A 26,471-nucleotide genomic window follows, 5' to 3' on the forward strand; every position below is an offset into this window, starting at 1 on the left:
TTTGTAATTCAAAAACATTTATAATAGCCTCATATTTCTTCCTTCGTGTCTTCCGTCCATATTTGTGAAGGATCAAAATTTGTGAATGAAGAAGCCATCCATCTTGTTTTCTCTTCTCTCTACCAAACGAATGAATTTTTTTTATTTATTTTTTTATTATTTATTTTTTATCTTCCCTTTATCCCTCTTCCTTCCTTCTTACCAAACGGAGCATTAGGTTGCGCTCCAACAAAGTATTCAAAGCGCTCCACTATTCTTTTTCTCTAAAATAAAAATTCTAAAGAGTCCCTAAATATAATGTTTTGTTCTTACAATTTTTTTAATATCATAATTATCCTTCATCTTCTATGTTTCACCATTTATGGTACAAAATCTCTCTCGAAGTTTATAATAATTATACAATTTGTTGTTTTTATATTATATTGCATTTTATACAAGGGAATGATAAAATTGTCGTCTTATAAAATTTGGTTAACAAGCCTGCTGGAAAGAAAATGTAATGTCGTTAAGTACATGCGTCAAATCTTATAAGAAGTTGTAGGTGTTCGAAATATGTTAGCCCACACGGCCCACATAGCTTGGTCAAATAGTTAACAGACTACGCCACATCAGCAATGATGGCTCAGTCAAAAATACGTGACATTTACCACGTTATCATTATAGCTCGAACAGAAGAGCGAAGACTTAAAGATCTGAGTTGGGAGTAGGACTCGGGATTACCTGGGATCCGAGAGGTACTTGGTTTGGTGGCTGAAGTCTAGGGTTTGTCGAGTTGACCCTCGACCTGACTTGCAGAGAGAGAAATATCACTCCATACACCTTTATGAAGGGAGTCAATGGTGTACTATTACACTGTCATCTTCACTCTCTCTCTCGAGTTTGCCTGTGCTTCCACCTCTCTCAATCCACATCGAATTCTATTATGTTATATGGATCACTGATTTGTGTATGATATCACTATTTATATGTATTTTATTATGTTACGAAAATTAACCCCCACAAAAGTTAAAATAATAAATACTGAAAAGTATACTCAACGGGTAATGTTTTTCAAACTTTAACAAATGTCAATATGATATAATGTGGTAAAAGAGGTTTGGAATCACACGCAATGATAGTGCAAAATCAACATTGCGTCTTATTTTTAACTTTTTTGAGATGAGAAGGAACTTTGGTTAACAATATGTTGAACTCTAAGAACTCCAAAAATCATACAACCAATAAATAGGGAAGAAAATAACATAAATAACACCATTGTAAATGATTCGATTTCAATCAATGAAAAGACGTTTGTCTGGTATCACAAATTTTCATATTGTTCAAAGGAAAAAATAAAAAAATTAGATTAAAACGAATTCTTATATTATTCAAAATTTCAATTTACAAGATAGATAATATACTCATTCTAATAATAAAAATGAATTTTGATGGGGGACTGTACATGTTAGTGATGAACTCGTAGTTTAAGAAATTCGATATCACCATCGTTCAAAAAAATATAATAATATTTGCATGACTCTTGAAAGCAAAGAAAAGAACCTGAAACTGATTCTTATCCAAGTGGTCCTGTGGACTTCTTTATGCATGTCCCATTGAGTTATCAATTAATACTTAAAAATGGTTAATAAATTTGTTTATTGATCAAATTAATAAATTTAATTATCTAAAAATTCTTATTAAATTTATTTTTTTTAATTTCTAATAGACTAAAAATAATTATAATTATTAATTCTAAAGCATAATTTATTAACATGATAAATAATAAGGGTATGATATTTACAATCCGTTTTTCTACTTATTTATTCTATTAGCTTTTTACTAAATAAAACGGTAGAATTATTCTAAAAAGGAGTGGAGTATAAGAATACTTTTTAAATAATTGTAGAGTATGAGAATACTTAATTGGCTTTGTCCATGATACCAATGAGATAGTCTTGCGGATAATTTAATGTTACACATTGTGTTAGAATTTACTGAAGTTTACAGCTTGATTTGTAATTCTAAAAATAGTTCTAAAGAATTTGAAAAATAAAAATTTATTTTAGAGAACTTTAAAAAACGATATTTTGAAAATCCAGCCCTTTTTAAGAACTTAAAAAACAAAAAGTTATTTTCAGATAATTATAAAAGAATTTTTTTTTTTTGAAAACAGGGATGTCAGTTTTAAGAAAAACCTATCAAACATGATTTTTGTACAAATTTATTTATTTATTTTTAGTTCTCTAAAAATAGAAAACTATATTATGAGTGACAAATTAAGCAGATGATACTGTTTTTAACTAAGAGGCTGTTTGTCATCTGTTTTGTTTTACCAGTTTTTGTTGTAAGCCTGCTACAGTAATCTATTTCAAGCCCAAAACATGTTTGGCTGAGTTTGTTTTGTTTTAAACAATTGCAAAACAATGTCAAAGAAGGGCCAAAAATCTGGTGTTTTAGCTAAGGAAACAAATTGGGCCATTAAACTGTAGCAGAGGAAACATGTAATTCTCGTATAAAAGGCAAAATTGCTCATTTTATAGGGTTTATACAGGCTGCTTCTCTATGGCGATTTTGGGCGACTCAATTATTTGTAATTATTTGGCTAAAATTTGACGATGGATCGAAGCTCACATTATTATTTTCTCAAAAAGAGTATTCACGTGCAGTCAATCAGATTTTTGTATAATTTTTTGATTTATCAGTTAAACCAAGCAAGCCTTTATTTTATTTGGCCGAGCAATGACTTTTTTGTTTATTTATTTATTCTTCGAAATTGCTTTATTTACTTATTTTTGGTAAGTAAAAGTAGGTTTATTTGATAAAACCAACCTGGGAAAACACTCCTCTAATAGAAAAAAATACGAAACAAGAGAGTCAACATAAACCTATTGAAGGAAAACGAAGGTAGAGTTGCGCCTGAGATCAAAATTCACCCAAACTAAACAAAGTTCTCATTTCCTTTCATCAATCTCTCTATATTATATACATTTATATACACACACACACACAAGTTTATATTGTTGAGCATAAATGCATCAAAACAAACCCTAATCAATAGGACACAGAAAGCGTCTTCCTATTTTCTATATTTGAGATAGAAACAAGAGGCAAACTGTTTGAATCTGAAGCCGTGAAGGAGAGAGAATCGATGGAGTGAAGTTAGAGAGAGAAAGATACATATATAGAGAGAGAGGAGAGATAGAGGAGTTTTGGTATTTGGTTGATGGTCTCATGGGTGCGGCGGGTTCGAAGCTCGAGAAAGCTCTCGGAGACCAGTTCCCAGAAGGCGAGCGCTACTTCGGCCTCGAGAATTTCGGCAACACTTGCTACTGCAACAGCGTCCTGCAGGTTCAGTTCAATTCGATTGGCTTCGTTTTTCTTTTGTTTATGGGTTATTTGCTGCTCTAATTCGTGGTTGTGATCGATGTTTTTCTGGGTTCTACTCCAAACTGTGTGCTTCTGAATAGTGGGTTTTGTTTAGATTTTGATAATTTTAACTCTACATAATTGCTAGAATTTTAGGTTTATTGAGTTTTGGTCCATTTCGTTGTATGTGTTGGAAATATATATGTTTAGATACATTTATATATCACTTATGTATCATATACCCATCCAAAAGCTTGCAAAAACCTTCGCATTCAATGATGACTAAGTTTAACTACCACAGCTAATTAGCCAATGGCCATTCCAATTATCTTTACTATTTAACCCTAGTGTTTCTGGTGGTGTTTGAGATTATCACAGCACCAACTAGGTGAAACAACTCCCACCGGCATTGAGTTTCTAACCTCCGTACTACTTTTTTAAATAGACACACACATATATATATATTTTCTTCGTGATAATAGTTCCACTTGAATCTGCCGTACAATGCATAGTTTAACACCTTGTGGTTATCAATTATGAAGTGTAGATTTAGCCATGTTTAATGGGTTTATTGAAGCATCAGGACATAGCGCATGGTGATGGAATATTTTTCTGAATGATTGGTGTTCTTGAGCATCTTAAAATTTTGACCTACTGAACTGTTATCTCTTTCTTATTTATTTATTTTAAAAAACTAATTTGATTAAGATCTCTTGACAAAGGTTTTCTAATGTGTTTACTAAATACCGTCCCTTTACTACTACTCCTTGCATAAAGATACCTTGCAGAAATATCTTCTAAAGTTCCCAGCGTCTTAGACCAATGTGTTAATTAGTAATGGCGGAGGGATAACAAGTTTGCATTCCAGATAGAAACACTATGATGTGGGTTAGCTTGCTCTTTTGAGAAGTAGCCATCATCTCCTTTCAGATATCCTCACTGTAAAAATGAGGTTACTTACCTTTTCTGGTCATGTTCCAAGACTTCCAAATCTCCCGACACTACCCTGAACAATACTTTAATGATCACAACAGTGATTCAAAAAACAGAAGAAGACCTTTTGGTTGACTCTAGTTGTTCGTTCCTCAGCAGACCACTGAATATAAATGTGTGTGGGGGCAATTTTTTTTATGTATTTTAGTGCAGAACTACTGCTTTATTGAATGAGAATTATTTTAAAAACTTTGAGTCTTTGCTTGTTTTTAAAGAGTAGCATTTGATGACATTGTTTTGCATGCTATTGTCGAGAGATCATCTGTTTTGCATAGTGGGCTCTTGTGGGTTCCTTATTATGTGAGTTGGAAGTGTTTGGTCAAATATAGTTGTATTGTCTTAGATTTGCCAATTTTGTAAACAAGTTAGTTCAAAGCTAACAACAACAGGAATATCTATCATACATTTATTTCTCAGAAATTGCATAAATCACATAGCTAAATCCCATTCACTAGGAGCCTACCGTTTCCTTCCAGCGCTCTGTTTTTCTCAGAATGTGCTCTGGTTTTTAATTGTTTGTTGTTACATACTCCACTTGAAGGGACTAAAGAAAAGGTTGTATTCATTTTGGGCTATAATGACATTGGAATGTCCCTATTCTTCCTTGCTTACCATTCTTCTATTTTGCGTGCTGCCCAACCTCTACTGTGACATCCTTTCTATCCCATAACACTGCTCCTACTAGGGGCTTCTATTGCCGCATCTTCCCGTTGTTGCTGTGTATTGAGTTCTCCAGTAAACCAATGATGATAGGGTTGCAAATGAACCAAGCTGAGTTTTGGCATATTCGGGCTGGGCTCACCATAGTCAGGGAGGTGCTCAGGCTCAGCTCGTGTTCGGGCAATCGAGTTTGGCTTGTCAGAATATCGGCGAGCTCAGAGTTGGCTCGTACTTGTTTGGCCACATATAAACACAACAGATTCATGTACATGGATACAGACTACAAATCATTTGTTTAGAATTATAGATGTATAGCTATATATGTCTGCATACCTTGATATTGTTTGAAATCGTCGATGGTTGTGCATCGTTCTCCTTTCACAGTTGATTTCACTTTTCATCGATTGATGTCATCAAAGAATATGAAATATTGAAGGGCCAAAGTGAGAGGCTAGCCGTTGCCGGTTGTTGTAGAAAATGAGAGATGAGAGGTAGGGCATAATGTGGTCGGTGGATTTGAAATGAGATTAGGGTTTGTTTTTTGGTTGAAAATGGGCTTCTCAGTTGGATCTTTTTTTTTTTTTTTTGATAAGTGCTTCTCAGTTTGATCGTTACAGGGAATATAGACCATTTTTGTTTGAGCTTTTCGTTTTGACAATAGTAATGTATTTTGCATATGGGCTTGTTTTATATTTTCCAATGGATCCAACTTGTTTACATATATGGGCTGGATCTTAAAGGTAATATGGGCCATCTTATTCTTATTTCTTTTTGCGAGTGGAAGTGAAATTATTTATGCCTTCATAATCAAGAAAAATACTTCAACATGCTAATGATACAGAGTCACAGTGTTGTTTCAAGCTGAATTTTTCCTTCAATATGTTGCCTAATATTATTGCGCAATTTTGGCTTTGCAGGCTCTTTATTTCTGTGTTCCATTTCGAGAACAGCTACTAGAGTATTATGCAAAATACAAAAATCCAGGGGATGCAGAAGAGAATCTCCTTACATGTTTGGCAGAATTATTTACGCAGGTAGTAAAATAAGTTGGAAATGGGGTGCTTTGCCTTTGAAAGCACAGATGCTCCCTTATGACTTCATCTTTAAGTAATTCTACATTATTGTCAGTTCATCTACTTTGGTTAGATTGCCTTAGTCATGTTATATTTAGTGCACTATTAGATTTGAACTACTCTGCATGTTTTCCTTCTAATTTTTTTTCCCGAGAGAGAGTGAGAGAGAGAGAGAGAAGAAGGGGGTTAGAGGGACTAAATTAATTATCAACTGATGACTTCTTAATACAAAAATATATAAATTAATAATTGAAGCTATGACATAATATGTAATACACCCATCTAAATTGACCAGAATATTAAGAACAATAGCTGATTCGTATCATTAAAAGAATGAGATTTTTTTTTTTTATATTATTTTGTGTGAAAAAGTTCTAGTTTTTAAAGGAATTTAAAAAAAATAAAAGGTCTTTAGCAAATCGAAAAAATGTAAATGCCTTTGATTACGGCATTAGCAAGATTGAAATTTGTACTGCACTGGTGTTCCCATATGGTTGTTTTCAAAAAGCAGTGCAATCACATGGTAGCAATCAGGTTCTAGTGAGAAACTATTGTTGAATTGACTTCATGCAGCTTGAGTTTCAATGCTCAGTCAAGTGTAAAAATTCAAAGGTTGAGTATTTTGTATGAAGTCTACTTGATTACAAATAGTATGGAGGTCAGAAGATGCAGAAATTGACTTCCTGAAAGACTTGAATGATTCAACTCATAGATTGGATTGGAGCAATATGAAATGAATTGTGTTAAGAAAAAGAGAATGATATCATCCTTAACTACGTTCTCTCATAAAGGAATGCAGATTCTGTGCTAATGATGTTATTCTTATTCTTTTATCAATAACACACCACTTAAAAAAAATTCTTAATTCTTATTCTTATCGGTAACCAAAGAAAACTTTGTTTTTTGTTTTTCATTTTTTATTTTTTTATTTTTTTATTTTAAATGAATGCTGACATTTTATTTTATGGCAACATATGGATTGAATAATGTTCAATTGTCAATTCTCCTATAGTCTCCAGACATACAATCTGCTTGTCAACAGACTTCGGTCCTCATTAATCTAGCTTCTCAACCAGTGTTCTAGTCTCAGCCACTAGTTATCTAGTTCAATCTCTAAGCAATAGATTGAATATTGTGTTGAATTCTTCAGTTGTAGTGTGCAACGATAGATGTCAAGACAATGAAGAAGACTCACCAAAACTAAGAATGAAGAACACAAAACAAAAATAAAATGCACTCTAGAACTCAGTGATGCTCTCTCTATATTGTACCCTAGGTGTATGGCATTCTGCCTATCATGGTATGTATATAGGCAAACTAGAAGTATAAAGAGAACAGGGTTGGTTGTGTTTTAATCAGAAAAGGAAATTGAGTTCCTGCAGGCCTTGATCAATCAAAGAATTGGTCGATTGACTGACGGAACTCCAACGGTAGCTTAATCAATCAAAGTCTACTGCTGATTTTATACTTAGAAAATTCTGGTAGGAAGTTTCCAAGAATACTTTTATGCAAATTTTGAAAGATTTAGGGAATCAAATGAAATCAAATCATGAGAACTTAGAAACTCTAATCGTGTATGCATGAATCTTAGTTTGGTGAGTGCATCAATGTGTAAAATTACCTTTTTACCCCTTGTAGAAAAGGATTACACAAATACCTCGATGTGTTAAATTACCATTTACAGGAGTACACAAATACCCTATTATTTACCTTGAATTCCTTCTTCAACCAAGTGTAGGATGTAACAACTAACTTCTGAAATTTCTAATCTAAGCTAGAAATTAAAACAAAAGTTACAGTCTATAGTTTTCTTCTAGGAAATTTACCAATCTAAGTCCTATTGACCTAACAAGGTGCAAGTAAGAAACCTGGAATTGAGGGAAAATAAGGTGGAAAATACCCTACTGAGGCAATTGATTTGCATGGTTGGCTGCTAGCTCTGCATTAGAAAATTGGCAAGGGAAATTCCAGACTGAATAGGAGTAACTGCAAGGAGGTGAACATGGGAACTTACATTGTCAAATACGAAGACACCCTGCATACCAAAGCTACCAAACCACAGCCATTGCTCTCGGGGAAAACTTAACCTAATCTTCTTCTTTTTTTCCTGAATAACTTAACCTAATCAAATTGCTTCATGCTTGCAAGAATACCATGATAAAGCCTTTATAGTTCATAAGCATTTTGAGTTCACACCAAGAACTGAACCTTCTCTTGAAACTCTCTTCGTTTCTCATATCCTTTGCTTTTCTATCTGTCACTTTTGTGCCGCTCCTCCATATGCTATAAGGTCTCTCCCTTCTACATTTGAACTTGCTGGTTGTCCTGATGAGTGGCTCAACTCTATCTCGGAAAATCATGGGATAATCGCAGACTGAAGTGCTCTACGGAAGAAAAAAATGAGGATGTTGTTCTTTATGTTAGTTATAACTGGTTCGAGATTTTATCATGACTGACTTTTAAGTTGTTTTTGTCCAGATAAGTTCACAGAAGAAGAAAACAGGTGTCATTGCTCCAAAACGCTTTGTACAAAGAGTGAAGAAACAGAATGAGCTTTTCCGTGGCTACATGCATCAGGTATGCATTTGACGGGATATATGTTTGTTTGAATGTCGTATATGTTGTGCTTGCTTTGAGATTTGCCTTGAAACTTAACTAGATTTATTTCTCTAAATATATTTTTAAAGTTTGAAAACGCAATACCGACACTATGACATGTGGAAACCCTCTCATTTTCTACTCTCGTTTTTTTTTTTTTTTTAAAACCATTTACTTTGTAAAGCAGTTTTTAGAGAGACCCCTGGTCCCAAATTCTATTTGTAAATATTGTAGTTTATAGGTTAAAATAGCCATTTCAGTAATAACGAAATTCATCTCCCTATTTTTCATTTCTTTATTTATTTATTTTATTTATTAATTTTTTTTGAATGGTAAAATTCAACTACCTAAATTTGATTGCAAGAGTTAGGTGCTTCCTGATGTATTCTGTTCTGATTGGTGTTGTTTGGTTTGTTTTCTAAAAACAGTTTTATGTTTTCAAAGAACTGAAAAACAAAAAGGTAGTTTGAATTTTTTTTTTTTAAATAAAAATAAAAATTGATAGTTCTATGAAAATTGTTTTTGGAAAGAGTTAAAAAAACGCAATCTCAGAGAACAATTTTATTTTTTTCTTTCCCCACTTACCCAAAAACCCTATTGTATTTTAAGAGTTCTTTTAAAACTGTTTTTTGAGAGCTGAACCAAATAGGCTCGTAAATCAGGCATTTGCTTTTTATTGTTCATGCTTCATGGCCAATGGATACAGGCCTTTTTCTTTGTGGTTCTTGTATAGAGTGCATTCCCTTCATCTATAGTGTCTCTTTACATTTCTTATAACAAAAAGGCTGGCAATTTAGTGCCATCACTTCTCTCACAGAACTGCTTCATTGGTGATGCTGTTGCAGTACTAGTTGTTGAACTTATTAATGTTGGATCTGCTTTTTAAGTTTACACAGTTCTGAATTCATCTTCTCATAGCAGCAACATTTCTATGATTCAGTGACTCAGCAGGAGGCTGTGGTTCCTCTGAATTGGGTAGTTGACTGGTTCCTCTGAATTGGGTAGTTGACTACTTCACATTGTTTTATAATACTTGTTGTTTGGCTGAGCCAATCTATGGTCCAGCAGTTTTTTTTACACCTTGACAGATGGCCATTGGTCAGCTTTATGCCTGGTGATTAATTCGTGCAGAATCCTATCCTATTCCGGTCAATCAAATGGATGATTGGCTATGGTCTTACTCTATACCATGTCCCAACCGGGACTTGAACCCTGCACCTCTCTCCCTTTGGGGTGGCAGAAGACACCACTAATGCTGACAGCTGGTGGTCCCATGTTTGCACAACCCATGACTCCTGGGTGTATGAGACCCGGGCTTGTAGGAACTGCCACTGGAATATATTTTGAAGTACATTGAAATCTATATGATTATTGCATAAGAATACTGCATCACAAGGGCATAAACTAAGACTCCTGCATCACGATGGTCATAAACTTTGGATTCATCATGTTTCCACACATAGTGTTACCATCCTTTATATGGCCCTCTTCAATAGGGAGTGTGCAACGCAATGCATATATTGTACAATTCTTCAATCCCTCTTATATGCATTTTCACAGTTCAGAGATCGTATTGTGTGTAGGATGCCCATGAGTTTCTGAACTTCTTGTTGAACGAACTTGTTGACATACTGGAGAAAGAGCCCCATGCAGTGAAAAGTTCGCCAGAAACTTCTTCACCTTCTGAAAAGATTGCAAATGGGGCAAAGAATGCCCAGGCCAACGGTGTTAAGAAGGATCCATTAGTAACCTGGGTTCACAAAAATTTTCAGGTAAATCTGTTGTAAATTTTATGGCTTTTCCTGTCATTCTGGGTTCCTTATTGCTGGATGCTATGGTATTAGCTTAAGATTCATGATAACCTGGAAACTTCCTCCTAATTTGTACACACATTTCCTATTTTGGATGCTATATGTTGCAACTTTTGAGATTTGTTTTCTTGGGTGATGTTTGCTTACTTCTGTTAACTTGATTGCTTTTGATGAATTTACAAGTGCAGGGTATACTTACTAATGAGACGAGATGCTTAAGGTGTGAGACAGTCACAGCAAGGGATGAGACGTTCTTAGATTTGAGCCTCGATATTGAACAGAACAGTTCAATTACGAGTTGCCTCAAGAATTTTAGTTCCACAGAAACTCTGAATGCTGAAGATAAATTCTTCTGTGACAAGTGCTGCAGGTAGGTGCCTTTGTTTATTGACTTATTGCCTTTTCAGTTCAAGCACCAACTAGCAAAGTTATTTGTTTGTTTCTCCAAATGCAGTTTGCAAGAAGCCCAAAAGAGGATGAAGATAAAGAAACCACCTCACATTCTGGTTATTCATTTGAAGCGTTTTAAGTACATGGAACAACTTGGTCGGTACAAGAAGCTGTCTTACCGTGTTGTATTCCCACTGGAGCTGAAACTAAGCAACACCATGGAAGATGCTGACTTAGAGTACTCCTTATTCGCTGTTGTTGTCCACGTTGGGAGTGGGCCCAACCATGGGCACTATGTCAGTCTCGTGAAAAGCCACAATCACTGGTTGTTCTTTGACGATGAGAATGTGGAGATTATTGATGAATCTGCGGTTCAAACGTTCTTTGGATCTGCTCAGGAGTATTCAAGTAATACAGATCATGGGTACATTCTCTTTTATGAGACCCTTGCTACCAGTGACAAGAGCTGATAGTAAGGCATCTAATTCGGTGACGTTCCACCCCACCCCCCAGGGAAAAGGAAAAAAAGAAAATATGGAGGGTATTTTTTCTATACTCTACTTGTTTCCTTTAATTTCTGTTTCTTTTTTCATTAAATGTGATACTAGCTCAGAATTTTCATTTGGATTGTGTACAATAGTAGATTCTGAAGAAGTACACAGTCCCTTTGTTTGTTTCCGCCATAAAAGGAGTGTAAATGTTGAATGACACCTCAGAAAAGCTGTTATTTCAAATAAAATGATTCATGTATTTTATGATAGAAATGCAATGTGATTGCGCTAAACTTTGCTCCCCAGTTTAAATTAGTTTTCTGGAAAAATTCCGTAGCTTCTTTGCAGGGTTTGGGATGTATTTTGATACAAGAGAAACGACCAGTATTGTATGGGTCTCGTAAGCTTAAGTCTCATGAGCTTAACTTGGAGTTCGTAGCTGTGGTCTTTGATTTACGTATTTGGAGGCATTATTTGTTGGGAGTCCTTTAGATTGTTTAGTGACCACAAGAGTCTGTAATATCTTTTCACATAGCCCCTACTTAGGAATTCAAATGAGGATTTGTCCTTGGGGACACACCCAGATTTTCACGAGTAATTTTCTCAAAACTTACATGTGAGGTTTACCTTAAAAGAATTGATGCCATGCTTAGTTTTCTAAAGATGGAATTCCGAAATCTGTTCTGTGAGTTCTTCTTGTGGTGATTCCGTGCATCTCGAAGGAGACGGGACATTCTTCTACCTTGTCAATGTTTCAGCTTCTAAATTTCACGAGGATCCGACGCGGTTCTTGGTTTTAACTACCTCAGCATGCAACTCTAATGAATGGTTGGCAGATTCTCTGATGTTATGTTGTGAAGTTTTGAGTTCGTTTGATGGTAGTTCCATTTATGCTTAATGTCTCGGCAAAGGACTTTCGGGGATGGAACCTCTCACGTGCATGTTCAAACCAAATATGGGTCGAGATATATAATTCTTCAATAATAAAATTCGAGACTAAAATACAACTCTGTTTCACCGTGATGAATATATTTATCCCAGCCCTTACCTTTAAAAACCATGGTTTGATGATGTCAACGCTGTGTAACGGATGTAAAATTTTATCAACCTTGCACATTATCAGAAATGTTGATTTAGCTGATTCTTTAATGACTTGTTCGAGACTAGGATGAGCCGATTCTGTAGGGATTCAAACCGATTCTCTATACACTTGATCGAGTCGTCCCTCCAATATATCAGTGTGATTGGAATCGGGTTTGGCCCGAGTCACTGCAATACTACTTCTATACGCGAACAATTTACAAAAATTAGTAAATCATGTTGGCAATTTGGAAAAATAATTTCACAACTAGCAATTTTAGTCTTTTCTGCTTGTGATTTAGTTGAATTGCATACATTTGAGTGCAATTCAGATAAAAATGATACATTTGAGCGCAAAAATAGAATGTCAAAATGATGGGTTTTGGCTGTTATTAAAAAAACATATGGGTTTAATGATCATTAACAAGTGCCACGAGTAACCTTCTTCTTGAAAGGGTATTTTGGTCCTTAAATTCAAAAAATTGTTGTAGCACACCTCTCAATCAAATGCAGTTGCTGAGACACGGGTATACAATTCAAAAGGTTAACTCAATAGGTGGAGTGACCATTACCTTATATAAGTTTTAGATTTTATTCTTTACTAAACTCGATCGACTCATTTTCATTTTAGGGAACACTAATAGGAATTAGGTCATTTGATGAATCTTTACCAAGTTTAGGTACTTGTTTGACAAAATTATAGTACAAGGGTTTAATATGACACAAATTTAGAGCATTACGAAGTATTAAGTCTAAGGTTTGAATTCTCCTGAGTGCGACCAATTCCTTAAGGATCACGGCCGTAAATATATTTTGAGCTTTTCCTGATTCGTGTGGAGGAGTCGATTTGCACGGGTCTTATGAATGAGTAGGGGTAAAATCCCGAACAACTCCAATTATCGAGGGAAAAAAAAAAAAAAAAAAAGGCCGTACATTAACCATGGTTAATTTTTTGTTTTGCATGTTTACATTTATATTTACATACTAAATATATGTTATAATTCACATGTTTGATCAAGTACGCAGGAATTGTACTTTAATGCTACTTTATCGCCTTTCTAAATAAAAAGGCTAAAAGCATTGTCAGAACCTTGAAATCCTTGGCTTATTTGCGAGATTCAAAATGGGTAAGACAATATTATTTTGTGTGCAAATCTGTCTCTCCATTTTGGTGCCCTTAGAATCACAGCTATTTACACATTTGTTTGGAAGCCCAAAACGTGGTGATGATGGGACTTTACACATGCATTATGGGCTATTAGTGATGTGTACTTTCATTTCTTGTTTTTTTTTTTCTTTCTAAAAAAACAATTACCCGTATTAGATTAGTCAAGGTGACATAATTTTACATGTGTCATTTTATATTTGTCAATGTAGATTATATCATGACTCCCGAGTCAATTAAAGTGGCCCATCAACGCTCAAGTTTCTATCTCTCAAGGTCGTCTCCATGTAATTGGTGGGATAAATTAAATTTCTTAAAGAAGAAATTTAACACTACAATTTTTTTTTTCTTTCTTTTTTTTATATGACGTGAAAATTTTGTAACTATTCGTTCTTTAAATTTATAATTATCAAATAAATTTATGACTACTCATCCCGATTTCATAGTACAAATAACATTTTACGATACAAGTCAACGTCCTATGTACCAATTATATATTCATCTGTAGCGAATCTCATACGGTATGATTAGACTAATCACATACACGTCAGCTAAATTATTAACAGCGTGATTGACAAACTTTATCTACTTTAGCCAGCTAGTAAAAGCCTTCAAATAATCACACTCAATTTGTGACACACCGCCTGGCATTGGACCAGTGGGGCTCATTGGATTTTTTATATTTTTATTTTGGACCTCAATTTTTTTAGACTTTATAAAAATATTCTCACTAAAATTACATTTTGTCCTCATTAAATTATTATTATTATTATTTTTATTTATTATTTTTATATATTTTATACTTTAAATTTTTCAGAATTTATGAAAATACTCCTACTAAAATTACAATTTACCCTACTGAATTATTTTTTTTGCATTTTATATTTTATATTTTAAAAATTTTATGAAGAAAACTTTATTGAAATTACAAAAATAAATCCAATATATAAGTTTGTCTCACAAATTAAAAAGTCGCCCCACTTCACAAAATTTTCGAGGTCCGTCATTGCATCTAGCCCAACACTAAACATACTGAAACAATAATTGTGAACACCAATGCACAACGAACAACGCAAACACATTCGGGATCTTGTTTTTAGAAAATTATAAAAGACAGTATTTGAAAACAGAAATTTTTATAATTGAATTTTCAAAAAATAATTTTCAGAAAACTAAACTAAGTATTTTTGTATAATTTTTTTATTTTCAAAGCTACAAACAAAGCAGGTAAATTTTAAACTTGATTTTATATATATATATTCAAACTTGAAAGGGTAACTTAATAATTTTCAAAGAGGACAATACAATAATTACATGTCATCTTAAAAAAGTTTTGATTCCCAAAAAAGACATTTAATATGGGATAGAGGAAGTATAGGGAATAAATATTCAAATATAACATTTTATGTCGACGCTATTATAATTTCAAAGTAAGAAAAATAAATTAGAAATATTTAAAAAATGGAGCTCATATTTGGGCACTAAAATTATACTCAAATAACCCTAAACAATCCTAAATATGTCTTCCCTTAAAAGAAATTCTTCTATTTTTTCTCTCCTATATATACTGATAGAGGACTATCTAATCTGCTTGAAAATCCATGCTCAATTAGTGTTCTTACCAAGGTTAAATACTCTTTTTTCTCTCTTATTTTATTGTTTCTCTTTACCCTCGGCTCTATGATCTATCTCACCTTCTCTACCTTCCTCTTCAACTAACATTTAGATCGCCATTAAAACATTAAACGAAAATCATTAAAATCATTGTAAATACCAAAACAACTTGAAATAAAGAAGATAGATTAATTAGAGCGAATCCAATAAAAAAAAAAAAAGAAAAAAAAGAAAGAAAAAAAAAGAACCCATAACAAAGAAGGAAAATCAGAGAAAGAAAAGAAGGGAAAACAAGATTATGTAGGACTTATAGAAACCTCATATATGATCTCTCTAAAAATCATTTTCTTTCTTCAATGGCTTTCTAACTTATTATTTATTTATTTGGGTTAGCATATGTTTCTGACTTCATTCAATGTAGTTCCCTTTAAATGGGCAATAGAACTTGGCCTCCCCAAATGGGTTAGGAATTTTACTCTCAGTATTTTTTTATTTTTATTTTTTATTTTTAATCTAATCCAGAAATTTGACAAGGAGAGGCTAAGTGACAATAGTTTACCGAAATTATATATGTAACATCAATTAAAAAGGTGGCAAATGTAGTTCTGCTTTTTTATATCTAATCTAATCCTAAAATTTGACAAGGAAAGGCTCAGTGGCAATAGTTTGACGAAATAATTATTTTGGAATGAATAATAAAATTAAAAATAAAATAAAATAAAATAAAAAGGGACGTTTTACTTTTTGTGACGGCCTAAGCCGCCTCTAGCATAATGTAAGTGTATATATATATATACAAACACAAACATTTCACGGATGGACGATGGATCTGGACTTTTGCGAGTCAAGCTTTGGGGAAATTAAATACTCAGATGATAAAAGAAAACAAAAGTTTATATTATTTTATCTCATCTAAAATCACGTGCTAAAGAGTGATGTCATATTCATATTTAATTCTGTGTTGTTAATCTCACCATGCCCACCTTCCAGATCCTCACAGCCCATTAAGATGCAGCACACGTGTAACCTCAAGAAACGAGGTACGTTATGATCCAATATACCAAACATACCGTTACCTTTCCAGTAAACTTGGAAAACAAGTAAGGCATGATCCGTAAATCTCACAAAAGTCGAGGGCAAATTAGTCATCTCATTAGTCAAGCGGACCACCACGCTTCCAAAGAAGCCTCATTCGCTTACTTCGCAACCCACCCTATTATACTACCTCACATCCTCTCCATCATAAATCTCCACCGTTCAAGACCATCAACAACGCAACAACCTATTAAGAAAGAGAAAAAAGAAAATTAAGGAGTACTATTTTTTTTTTTCTTCTTTTAAATAACAATAAATCTTATTTTGAAATAATTTTCATATCGATTCTATCATTCTAAAACTTTCAAGCTTCCATTCTACACTCTGAACACTGTGTAATGCAAAAATTTTTGTTTAAATATTTAAACATGTTGATTTTTTTGTTTTTTTTTAAAGTATACAAAATCTATTCTAATGGCTATCCATTTTAAAATAAATACTACGTAGTAGTAATACTTTAATGGAGATTTTTCATGTGTTTTTCATTCTTTTATTTTGTAACAAAATTTTCCAGGTCTTTGTAATTTCCTTTGCAAGAGTTTCTAAGATTCTACTTTTTGTAACAACTCTTTTAAGATTATATTTTCTTAAAAAATTAAAAAAATAAATAAAGAGTCAAATTTTTAAAGAAGAAATATTAATGATGAACAAACCAATTAAAAGAAAATTCATAGTCAAAGTACAAAGATGATATATACACTTGAAAGAGTAAAAGTTGTTATTACTAATCAGTTCACGAAGGAAAAAAAAAAAAATGATAAAAATAATATACAAGTGATACGTGACAAAATTGGTCCTAATTATTTTTCGGAACAAAGTGAAAGAAGGGAAGAGATTCTTGGGCCGATTGATTAATTTTTTTTAAAAAAGAATAAAAATAATGATCAAATAATAATATACTGATGATGCTGTTTGGACCAATTCTCTAAATTAAATTAATTACTCACGACATATATGATGAGTGCCACCTAATTTCACATGATAAAATCAAGTAGGTAGCTAAAAAAATATGTGCAATAATCCAAGGATCAGATCACATATTGCTCCTATAAAAAAATTTAAAAAATGTACCATTTACTTTATTCTAGACTCCACTGTGGTTCTTAACTTCTTCTTTATAGGTTATAGTCATAATTAATGGGATTAGTTGATAACCAGAAGTAAACTAAAACAGTTGGTTGCGATGCACTGAATAGTACCTCTCTCCCGTAACTTCCTCTTCTGTGTCTGTCCCTTAACATAACAACCGCACACACACACACTCTCTATTTCTCTCTTTCTCTATATTTACTGCTTTTTACAGAATCAAATATTGCTTTTTAAACCTCTCTCATAAGTCATCAGAAAGTAGACTATTCTGTGGAATTGCGATCAACAAAGAAGATGAATCAATTGTTGGCGAAGTCTCTGACCAGAGCTCTGATCAACGGCCGGAGTTGTAACCGTTTCACTTCGGCGGCGACTATTGTCAGACCTGTCGATGTAACCGGCGAAGTGAGGGGTCCTGGTGGTGGTTTGGATTTCTTTGGTGGTTTCCAGTGGAGGCGGCCGATGAGCACGGCCGCGGAGAGGACGCCTGTGGCGGAGAAGGACCGTAAGGAGGCTCCGGTGGAGGAGGAGAAGAAGAAGGGAGACGGTTCCGTGTTGGCTTCGAGCTATTGGGGCATTTCGCGGCCGAAGATCACGAGGGAGGACGGTACTGAGTGGCCTTGGAATTGTTTTATGGTAATATACATGGATTTGATTTGTTCTGCGTGGTTGAATGTTTTCAGTATTATTTGATCCATATCCATATATATAAATTCTCTCTCTAGTGTGTGTGTTTATAAATACTATATGCACGCATTTTTATGTAGTTGTGGAGTGTTTGATTCTTGAGTTGAAATTTGGGCATTTTCAATAATTAGTGTGCGTGTGTTGGCGAATTAATGTTCATGTGGAGGTAGTTTGGTGAACTTATATGTGGCCATTTTTGTGAATTACTTTGATTATCTCTGCCCCACGCACATACATATATATGTATTTGCCGATCTCCATCTTCACTTGATGATTGATTCTTTAAGATCTCAGATATTGGTCCGTGAAGTCTACTGTAAGGCGAATTGGTGATTTGACTGTGAATCTTCTAGAGTGTACTTCTTACTAGAGGAGCAATATGTGATTGATAATTTGGTCTTTGGATTTTTGTATATATATATTTTTTATCTACCTACTTGATTTCATCATGTGAAGTCCTTGAAATGGTTTTCAACGTGACAAAATTTGCTGGCCTCATTTTTGCCCGAGTTTCATCTGCATTGCAGAATTTGTTTCCGACTCTGTGCAGGCCGGATTTATCTTTTACAATTCTAATTTGCTAACTGACTTTCTATTTATACAGTAAATTGTATCTCCAATGTCAAATTAGAAACAACCTGAATTCCACTTGTTGTGGAATTTATGACCAACACTTGGCAGCCTGGATTCAAATTTTTATGTTTCTAATTAGCTGACTGAATTTTGATGTATACTACAAATTGTTTCCCTTAATTTTCTTGTTAAGTTGGGGAAAATAAAAAACCCAATAGTAAATATTGCCTTCCAACTTCCCAACCCATAGCTGTATACTAGATTCCGTCCTTAACTGATTTTGGCACATGATCTGGATTTGAATTTGGCTTAAGGTTGTGGGTCGCAAGGATTTGGCCAACAGTGCCATCTGGTTCTTGAGTTTAGTTGTGGGTTGATAGGCAGTTTTCTGCTATATGACAACAAGTCTCTAAAAGTGTATCAATTAGTGTCGATCATTGCCACCGACCAATTTTTTTGTGCTTCTTAAAGATAACAGCTGTGAGATGTGGGACTGTGTGTAAGCTTGGAAATTGAAGGTGCATAGTGATAGTCAGAATTTGAAATTGGCTTAAAAATATGTTCATCAATCAATTTGATGCACTAATGGTCGGAATGAATAAAAAATAGTTGGATGGCTGCTAATAGTTAGGGATGGTAATGGCTTTTTACACATCGTTTCATGAAGACATGGTCAATATATGCTGGTCTGAGTGCAGCCATGAACATTCTTTTTAGCCTCTCTCTCTTGCTGTCTCTTGGAACAAAGATTATAGGTATGGGTTATGTATTGATAAAAAATTCTGATCCTTGAAAGTGACATATTTGTACTTTGCATAACTTTCTAACTGAAAGATGTATTTTGCTGTATATTTCTTCAAATTGGAAACTTGAACTACCGTCCTACGACTCATGCCTACATTCTTTTTATTCATCCACTTTCACGTTCTCTAAGTGATTGCTGCAGATTCAGCATAATGAACCTTTTTCTAGTCTTAATCTAAAGTGATGCTCACACCCATTTGCATCAATAGGCTCACTTTTAATTTAAGATGCTTGTTTTAAAATATATTATTTTATTCATCTCTTCTGAGGCTTATACTGCTAAAAAGACCTTCCACAATTCAGCCTTAGGACCATCTCATTAATTTTATTTTTTTAGGGTGGTGGAGTAGCATTTATTCAAATTCCATTACCTGGAACATCGATAGGCACTTTATTTTTTATTTTTAAAAAAAGAGTAATACAACAATAGCCAATTATGGTTAAAGTGGTAGTCACGAAATCTGTTAACCTCTCTCTCTCTCTCCCCCTCCCTCCTTCCCTCCCTCTGACAAGTAATTCAGCAATGATCAGATTAGAGCCATGAAGCCCATGTTAAGTTGTTATCCATTTTATTTTCTCTGTATGTTATTTTGAAGTTCGAAAAAGAGTTATTATTTTTATTTGTAACAAAGATCCTACAAATATTTTTTCTCCTGATGAACAGTTCTGATCCTCGGAAGCAATGTACATGTACTTCGAATTCTTTTTTATTGGTTTTATATATTTTAAAATGTTGAGTTCAGTTAAACTTGAAAACTTGTACTGCTTTCCTGTTGTCCTGTTTTCGTTTTCAGAGTTCATCCATGCTAACCTGCTCTATGTGATTGTTACAGATTGAGATTCCAGAATACTTTCTCATTCTTAACCTAAAATGATACTCAACCTCTCTCTCTCTCTCTCTCTCTCTCGTTATATAACATCATTGTCATTATCATCATGCATGAGCTTCGAATGCTCCCCCCCCCCCCCCCCCCCCCCCTCCCTTCTCCTCTCTCTCTCTCTCTATATATATATATATATAAATAATATCATCACCATGTACCATTGTACCTGCAACAAAGTTTTATAAATGATTTTTCAGAAATTGATATGGTGAAGATGAGAAAATTCCTAACAAGTTTATTTATTTATTTTGGTGGATAGGCATTAGTAGAGATCACTACTTGTATATGTAAATGAAGGAATTATTGTGTTTGTTATTTTTAGAAAAGAGAAAGAACATTGCTTTCCTATAAACAATGTCCTGTTTTTTAATTTTTATTTTTATCATTGCTATTATACTTTATCGGCTCAATTGCATCTTGTTGTTGGTATATTATTTTGGGACATTGTTTCTGCTTGATTTGCATGTAAGATTAATAAGTTGAGATTGGAACCTTTTGGCACTGACTGATGCATATAGTGCAACTTGAAAGTTTGAAGAGTGGTCTTCAATAGCTTTGTGCTGCACCAAGATGCCTTTAAGAGCTCACTGCTTATTTATTGGATGGCGTGTTGATAAATTTGGGGTTTTCATTTTCATAGTCTGTTATACAAGAAATTTTACAATCTCTAACCCCTTTTATTGAGGTCTTGTAAAAATTACTTGATCATTTCCAAAAAATAAGTGTGTAAAATGCCTGAAATTCAGTTTCCACATGAATTGTGGTTGGAGAGATTTGAATATAAATTCCACAATTGTTGTTAACATGTGCTGACATCAACATAATATCAATTGCTTGCCATTAAGTGATTGTAATATTTAGTGCACCGACATTGTTGAATAATTTACATTCACAGTTCTATTTCAGTTCTGAACAAAATATTTATGTTCATATTGGTAGGATCTTCATCATTTTTTCATTATATGTAATGATTAAGGCATTGGGTTACTCTTCTTGCACCCTTCACTAATATTCCTATGATGTTTTTTGGCAAAATAAAATATGTGATGTAGCTTAGAGAATGATACTATGAAAATGATGATGGTTAGACTTAATGCAGAATATTCCCTAGTTTTTCTGCCTATGGTTACATAGTTGAACGTTATGGGATGGCAGCAGAGAATTTTAACTTTGAACTTATTTTTCAAATATTAAAAAATATGATTTCTATTAATGAAGAGATGAGGTGGCTTAGAATTTTTTTTTATAACTTGAACCTTTTGTTAAAAATGGTTAGTCAAAAAGATCTTAGGATGTGTTTTGCACCTCTGCTTATTACCTGTTAAATACTTTAAAAACATTCTACATAATATCTTTAGTTTTCAATTTTATGTTTAAATTATCTTTTTTGCAGCCATGGGAGACTTATCAAGCAGACTTGTCGATAGACCTGAGCAAGCACCATGTACCAAAGACATTTCTGGATAAATTTGCTTACAGGACAGTGAAAATCCTTAGAATTCCAACAGACATATTTTTTCAGGTTATTTATCTCTTTGCTGCCTTTGTTCTTTTTCTTCATTTTAGCATGCATAATTTGGGTTACATTTTTGTACAAAGATATTCTTTTGGGGGATTTGGAGAGCAGCAGGGGAAGAGTATTGTGGTCTTGTGTATTCTGGCTACATTTTGGATTATATTGCTAGAAGGGGAATGCTAGAATTCTTTGACAAGAAGAGCTCTTCTTTTGATATGTCTTGGCATAGTAGAGTGTCTGTATCCTCTCTGTGGTCGTTGACTACCAAAGTTCTTGAAGGAGCCTCATCGGGGATCGTCTTGAGGGGTTGATACCTAGTTTGCTCTTCTGGTAGATCATTTGTGCCATTTGTATGCTTTTGGTTCCTCGAGGATAGAATTATATCTATTTTGATGGTTTCTCTTTCGGGAACCTTCATTAAATGAGTGTGATAGAAATCTGAATGATGAGATATATGTGTGGGATGGTGAGAAAAATTAAATTTAGCCTAGATGGTATGATCTCTCTTCCCCAAAGGGGAGGTTGAGTGTTCAAACCCTATGATAGGGCAATATTTTGGGTGTATGCCCATTTCCAATATTCAAAAAATAAATAAAAATTATTGAGATGATTAAAGTAGCACCAATTGGAGATAAATGAGAGAAAATTGATAAAAATGATTTGGCCATGTGCTGGGACAACTTGTGAGGAAGAGTTACGTGACCCTTATTGAGGGTAGAGCTACGGGAAGGGGAATATTGACGCTAACATCGGTTTTTGGATAGTTAGGAAAGATATGATAGCTCATGGCCTTCAATAGAGTAGAATTGTGAAACGGGTATCATTTAGCTGACCCAAATAGTTGGGAAAGATTTTGTTGAGTTGAGTTCTTTTTCTTCATTTCATCAATTGATTACTATGTCTAGAAATGAGCAACAATATCTTTATGTGAAGGGAAAGCTTGAATAGTATTGTTGCTTGAAGTTTGTGCCTTAAGATCAGCTATATCTAAAATATAACTAGCTTGCCATCTGGTTTTGTCCAAAAGAATAAGGGATCCAGAAGTGTTGCCAGAAGCTTTTAGAGAAAGACGCATTTGAAACGTAGAATTCAAAATTTTTTACTCTGCCCATAACCTTGATGGGAAATTCATAATGTTGTGTCACAAATAAAGTTTGAGATTGTTCTGTAAATTCTGTTACAGCAGGTGAAAGAAACCAGGAGGGACATCATTCCATCTCATGTTCAATTTTTTCTTGGATAGAGACTTGCTTACTTAGAAAATGAATTGTACTACTATAGAATGGTAGAATTTAAAATGAATTTTGTAGAATGGAAAGATATGACATAGAAGGAATTCATTTCTTCTAATATAAATATAAATATCTATATCATTTATCTGATTATTATATCTATATCATTTATCTGAATATCGGTGTACATTTGTGACTGGGATTCTCCTGTGAGAAATGTCTCTCATCACGAAGGCTTTTACCTTTCATTCATGAAGCCTATCTGGCATTTAGGCGGCTTGTGTGTGAATTGAAAATGTCAAGTATAATTGGGATAAGTGTGTGATTTGTCTGAATGTGCCTGTCTCACAGACATTTTATTCAAGTGGCGAGGTTGTAGTTAGAAAAGGTATTTGATGATTTTTATTCTTAAATTAGAATTTTATTGAACCCATAGTAACCATAAGTAAAGGTGTGTACCACTAATTTTATAGGGCAGATTTCTTTACATGTACCATATATTCATTCTCTTTTGTTGCAGTATGTGTTTATCCTTCTCTGGATTTCATGGGACTTCTAACAAGATTTTTGCTGAGAGCATCTCCATTGACTATGTTAGCTCATCATCATCATCATCCTTGCCTTTGTCCCATATGGATAGGGTTGGCCGCATGAATTCTCTGCATTCATTCTTTCCTATTATAAACCATGTCTCCTCTAATATTTAATTTTTTATAATCATTTTTAATTACTACATCCCATGCAAGTTTAGGTTTGCCTCTTTCTTGCTTAACTTCTAGGCAAACAACCCTTCCACTTCTAACTGGTGCATCTTCATACCATCTTCGGAGCTATGTTGTATATGGACTATGCTAGTTATTAGTTGTTTTCAGTTCCATTTTGCTACTACTGTTTTTGTTACAAGTTCCTGCAATTGTGTTGCAGAGACGGTATGGGTGTCGTGCAATGATGCTGGAAACTGTGGCAGCTGTTCCAGGTATGGTGGGAGGGATGCTGCTGCACCTAAGGTCTCTACGCAGGTTCGAGCACAGTGGTGGTTGGGTCAAAGCATTGCTTGAAGAAGCAGAGAATGAGAGGATGCACCTGATGACTATGGTGGAGCTTGTGAATCCCAAATGGTATGAGAGGCTACTGGTTCTCACTGTGCAGGGAGTCTTTTTTAATGCCTTCTTTGGGCTTTATCTGATCTCTCCCAAAGTGGCACATAGAATTGTTGGATACTTGGAGGAGGAGGCTATACATTCATATACAGAGTATCTGAAGGATATTGATAGTGGTGCAATTGAAAATGTACCGGCTCCTGCTATTGCTATAGACTATTGGAGACTGCCAAAAGATGCAACCCTGAAGGATGTTATAACTGTCATCCGTGCTGATGAAGCTCACCACCGAGATGTTAACCATTTTGCTTCTGTGAGTATCACTAGCCTTGTTCATTTCTTTACTTTTATTTATTTATTTTTTTCGGTAAGTAATTTCTTTGCTTTTATTGGCTTCCCCTCTCCCCTTTTTCTCTTTTCAGCTTCATCGTCTTTATGTGTGTTTCTTTCAGTTTTCCCTGACAAAAGTACTCAAGACTTAAATTTGTCATTTGATATCCAGTTACCTTGTGTGTCATTATTAGTTGGATGAACATGGGAGTTGGAACTGACCGATTCTTAATCAGCAACGGATCCATGAGAAATGATAATAATTATTTTTTTAAATAAAGGAGGGGGGCAAAGGGAAGAGAGGCTTCAAGAGTATATTAATTCAATACCAAGAAATTCATTCTAATGGGAAAAAGTAAATGAAAAAGATTTGTCTAAAAGATGTTCTGTTGTATCCTATGAAAGCAACGACCATATAAAAATCTAAGATTAAGGAATTTATCCCTCCTTTTCAAAAAATTACTTTGTGATTAAACAACTGGAGTCTGTTTGAGGTCAGTTTATATGCATCTGCTATAAAATATTATGAGAACCGTAAAGCACGTGTTTATTTCAGTTGAAAACTTGGAATCGCACTTCGTACATGTCAACTGATAGATTAGTGTAAAAAATTGGTAGCTAAGTTTTCTTTATGTGGAAGGACTAGAATATTTAATTAGCCAAATTCTGGTGTTGAGTGTCAAGAACGGTTAATTAGATCAAATGAGTTAATACAATCATTCTTTCCTTATTTTCATCTGTCCTGAATCTCCCAATATGCTCTATGCCAGAATGTTCTTCTGTTTCCTCTGTTATTTAGAACTGCATTCTTTGGGGAAGAAAACTGTAGATTCTATGCCGATTAATATTATACTTACTGTTAGGAGTAGAACTGGCTTTGGGTTTACCATCATGCCAATGCTATAATATATATTATTTAACATGATGCCAATACTATTATATAGATTTTGTCCTTGAGTATGACGAACGCGTTTCTTGTGCAGGATGTTCATTTCCAGGGGAAGAAATTAAGCGAGGCGCCAGCTCCAATTGGTTACCATTAACAGGTTGAGTCGGTTTTATGTAGATATACGAATATGTGTCTGGATTAATCTCTGCCTATTGTATATGCTATGGACCATGATCCACGCTATAAGTTATTTACAGAATTTATCTACATGCCAGTGGAAGCCTTTGTGTTTGTTGGTATGATTACTCACTGTTCGTGTTTCTTATTACCAGACAGTAGTATGAAAGAGAATTGTTATGAAATGCGAGGTCAGGCTTTTAATCAGTTCTTCATTTGCATTCATCTGGCATTTCATTAGACTTGGGTATAGAATGGATGCATGTCACTTTTCGGAAGTTGGAAGTACACGCACGCAATGTTGGGGGACATGTATTATTGATTATTGTTTGCAGCCTTTTGCTGGAACTAACCTTGAAATTACTATTAACTTCTGGGGAAATAGAATTTGTCTTCACAGTTGTCCTCATTCAGGTCTGCAATCGACTCAAATTTGTTTGGGGACATGAGTTGGTTGAGGTGTTGAACCCGTAGGCCCTTCGTTCCGATCACCATTTGCTGCCATGTCTGATTTCATTCGGATCAATTTCATCTTCTACATGGCCGTCATTGTTACAGTCGAGTTTCTACTACTTTTAAGGTGTCTGTTTTCGCAACTTGATTTGGACGGTTAACATCTCTACTTGATGCAAAATAGTAGTTTCAATCTTCCGAACACCCAACTACACTTTTTCCCTTTTCTATTAACAAGTTGCCAATCATCAATGTTGCCTACAACCTTTTTTGTTGACAATCTTTAGGCTCCATACCCTGAACAAACACCACCTCAGTAACATTTTTGGAACAAGCTGCAGTAGTGTCTCCAAAAACACGACTAACCGAACACGTGGTTGGTTTCCGTTGTCATTCTGTCTGAATTTGAATTTATGGACGAT

At 34.3% G+C, this 26,471-nt stretch overlaps 2 protein-coding genes across 2 annotated transcripts; both read left to right on the top strand.

The window, feature by feature from the left end:
- Positions 1-2,808: 2,808 nt before the first annotated feature.
- On the top strand, positions 2,809-11,654 carry LOC132300309 (ubiquitin carboxyl-terminal hydrolase 4-like). Its single transcript, XM_059797335.1, has 6 exons — positions 2,809-3,327; positions 5,916-6,032; positions 8,550-8,648; positions 10,253-10,441; positions 10,669-10,850; positions 10,935-11,654. The coding sequence occupies exons 1-6, from the start codon at positions 3,211-3,213 to the stop codon at positions 11,338-11,340; spliced, it is 1,110 nt and encodes a 369-aa protein (XP_059653318.1). The 5' UTR covers positions 2,809-3,210; the 3' UTR covers positions 11,341-11,654.
- A 5,924-nt stretch (positions 11,655-17,578) lies between these two features.
- LOC132300312 (ubiquinol oxidase, mitochondrial-like) lies at positions 17,579-25,803 on the top strand. Its single transcript, XM_059797339.1, has 4 exons — positions 17,579-18,040; positions 21,746-21,874; positions 24,025-24,513; positions 25,514-25,803. Exons 1-4 carry the CDS (start codon positions 17,699-17,701, stop codon positions 25,571-25,573), a joined length of 1,020 nt encoding a protein of 339 aa, XP_059653322.1. The 5' UTR covers positions 17,579-17,698; the 3' UTR covers positions 25,574-25,803.
- Positions 25,804-26,471: the final 668 nt, after the last annotated feature.

Source organism: Cornus florida, unplaced genomic scaffold, assembly GCF_030987335.1.
Source record: "Cornus florida cultivar Cherokee Brave unplaced genomic scaffold, ASM3098733v1 CherokeeBrave_3.0.0_Hap2_Chr03, whole genome shotgun sequence".
Taxonomy (NCBI): domain Eukaryota; kingdom Viridiplantae; phylum Streptophyta; class Magnoliopsida; order Cornales; family Cornaceae; genus Cornus; species Cornus florida.